Source organism: Stegastes partitus, unplaced genomic scaffold, assembly GCF_000690725.1.
Source record: "Stegastes partitus isolate 25-593 unplaced genomic scaffold, Stegastes_partitus-1.0.2 Scaffold904, whole genome shotgun sequence".
Lineage (NCBI taxonomy): Eukaryota > Metazoa > Chordata > Actinopteri > Pomacentridae > Stegastes > Stegastes partitus.
In genome coordinates this window covers 157,214-158,576 of record NW_007578635.1, presented here as the reverse complement: position 1 = coordinate 158,576, position 1,363 = coordinate 157,214, and the positions used below count along the sequence as shown (strand labels likewise).

The 1,363-nt window shown below is 37.6% G+C and overlaps 1 protein-coding gene across 1 annotated transcript in view; it reads right to left on the bottom strand.

Annotated features, from left to right (window-relative positions):
* The window catches only part of LOC103366085 (uncharacterized), a 27,739-nt gene that overhangs the window by 10,532 nt on the left and 15,844 nt on the right, over window positions 1-1,363 (bottom strand). The window contains 1 exon segment of the mRNA XM_008293714.1: window positions 1,142-1,223. Coding sequence (XP_008291936.1) covers window positions 1,142-1,223 — 82 coding nt within the window.

Here is a 1,363-nt window from a genome sequence, read left to right as displayed (position 1 = left end):
AATTTCTTATTATCAGGACGTCCCATAATCCTTCACAAAGACCTCCAGCTGATAGAAAATGTTTCTCGGTTAAAAACTGTTTTCAAAGGTCTAATGCACGACAGGAGGACAGAATAATCAGTGTGTCTTGTCAGTGCCTGTTTAAAAGCTACATAAATATATAAATATCACCATATGTTTTGCCTTTATGATGTTTAAGATCATGCACACAACTCATCAAACTGCCAAACAAGATATTCTACAGCAAGTCAGAACTATCATCTGCTCCAATATATTATAGAAAGTTGACAGTTTTTAATTATTAGTGGCTGTTTTTTGTTAACAGCATGTGTGAGAGCAAGGCACAGAAGCTGTTCACACGGTGCTGCCTGTGAACAGGATGTACATGCACTTATGATCTGCACAGGCGAGACAGAAAGCTGTGGTAAAGAGTGTGGTAAAGTGTGAACCGGAGGCAGCGAACAGCGAGACATGTACTGAGAAAAGCCAGAGTTTACATCCTTATTCTTCTCTTAATGTCGTCTATTTTCACTGTACAAACTGCAACTAATATTTTAAGTCTGGCTGAGGTTTTGTTGAGTCAGCAAATGCAAAGGAGGCTTAGATATGTCCACCTAGCTCTGAAGTACAAAGATTAATCACACAACTGATCAATTGTCAACTGTGAAAATATTTGCCAACTATATTGATAACACATAACACATTTCTTTGAGAAAACTGTCTCTGATTGCAGCTTCCTAAATATGACTACTTTCTGCCAGTAAACTGAATATTTTTTGTGATGATGTCCATATCTGAACAACTAATCAAGAAAATAACCAACAGATTTATTGTTGATAAAAAAAATAGCCAGTTGCAGCCCTACTTTATAGTTTAGCCTCTGGTCTGCTCCAGACATGAAGAAATGTTTCAGGAGACTTTAAACATTTAAAAATCCAATTTTTCTTCTTCCTTTAAATGTTTTGACAAGGTTTAATAAAAACACACTACAGGAAAATAAAATCAAATTAAATTAAAAAACGTCTTTGCATAAAGCACAATGTCTGACTGATGGAGAGGCCGCAAACAGAACCAAACACATCAAGAAAACAGTGTTCAGAGTTCAAATGACACACAGACTGAACACAGCAGAGACAGAACTCACCATGAATGGGATATTTGCTGGCCATTGTCGGGTTTAAGGACGCAATCTGCAGCACGGTGAAAGTTAAAGTCTTTTGGTGCTACTCAGTGGAGGCGGAGCTTCTGGTCTTGGTTCCTTTCCTTACCTCCTCTACCTACATAATTACCTCAACTCCTCTCCACTTTAGAAGAGGTGATGTTTTTAAAAATCAGAATCAGAAAGGTTTCATTGCCAACTCGG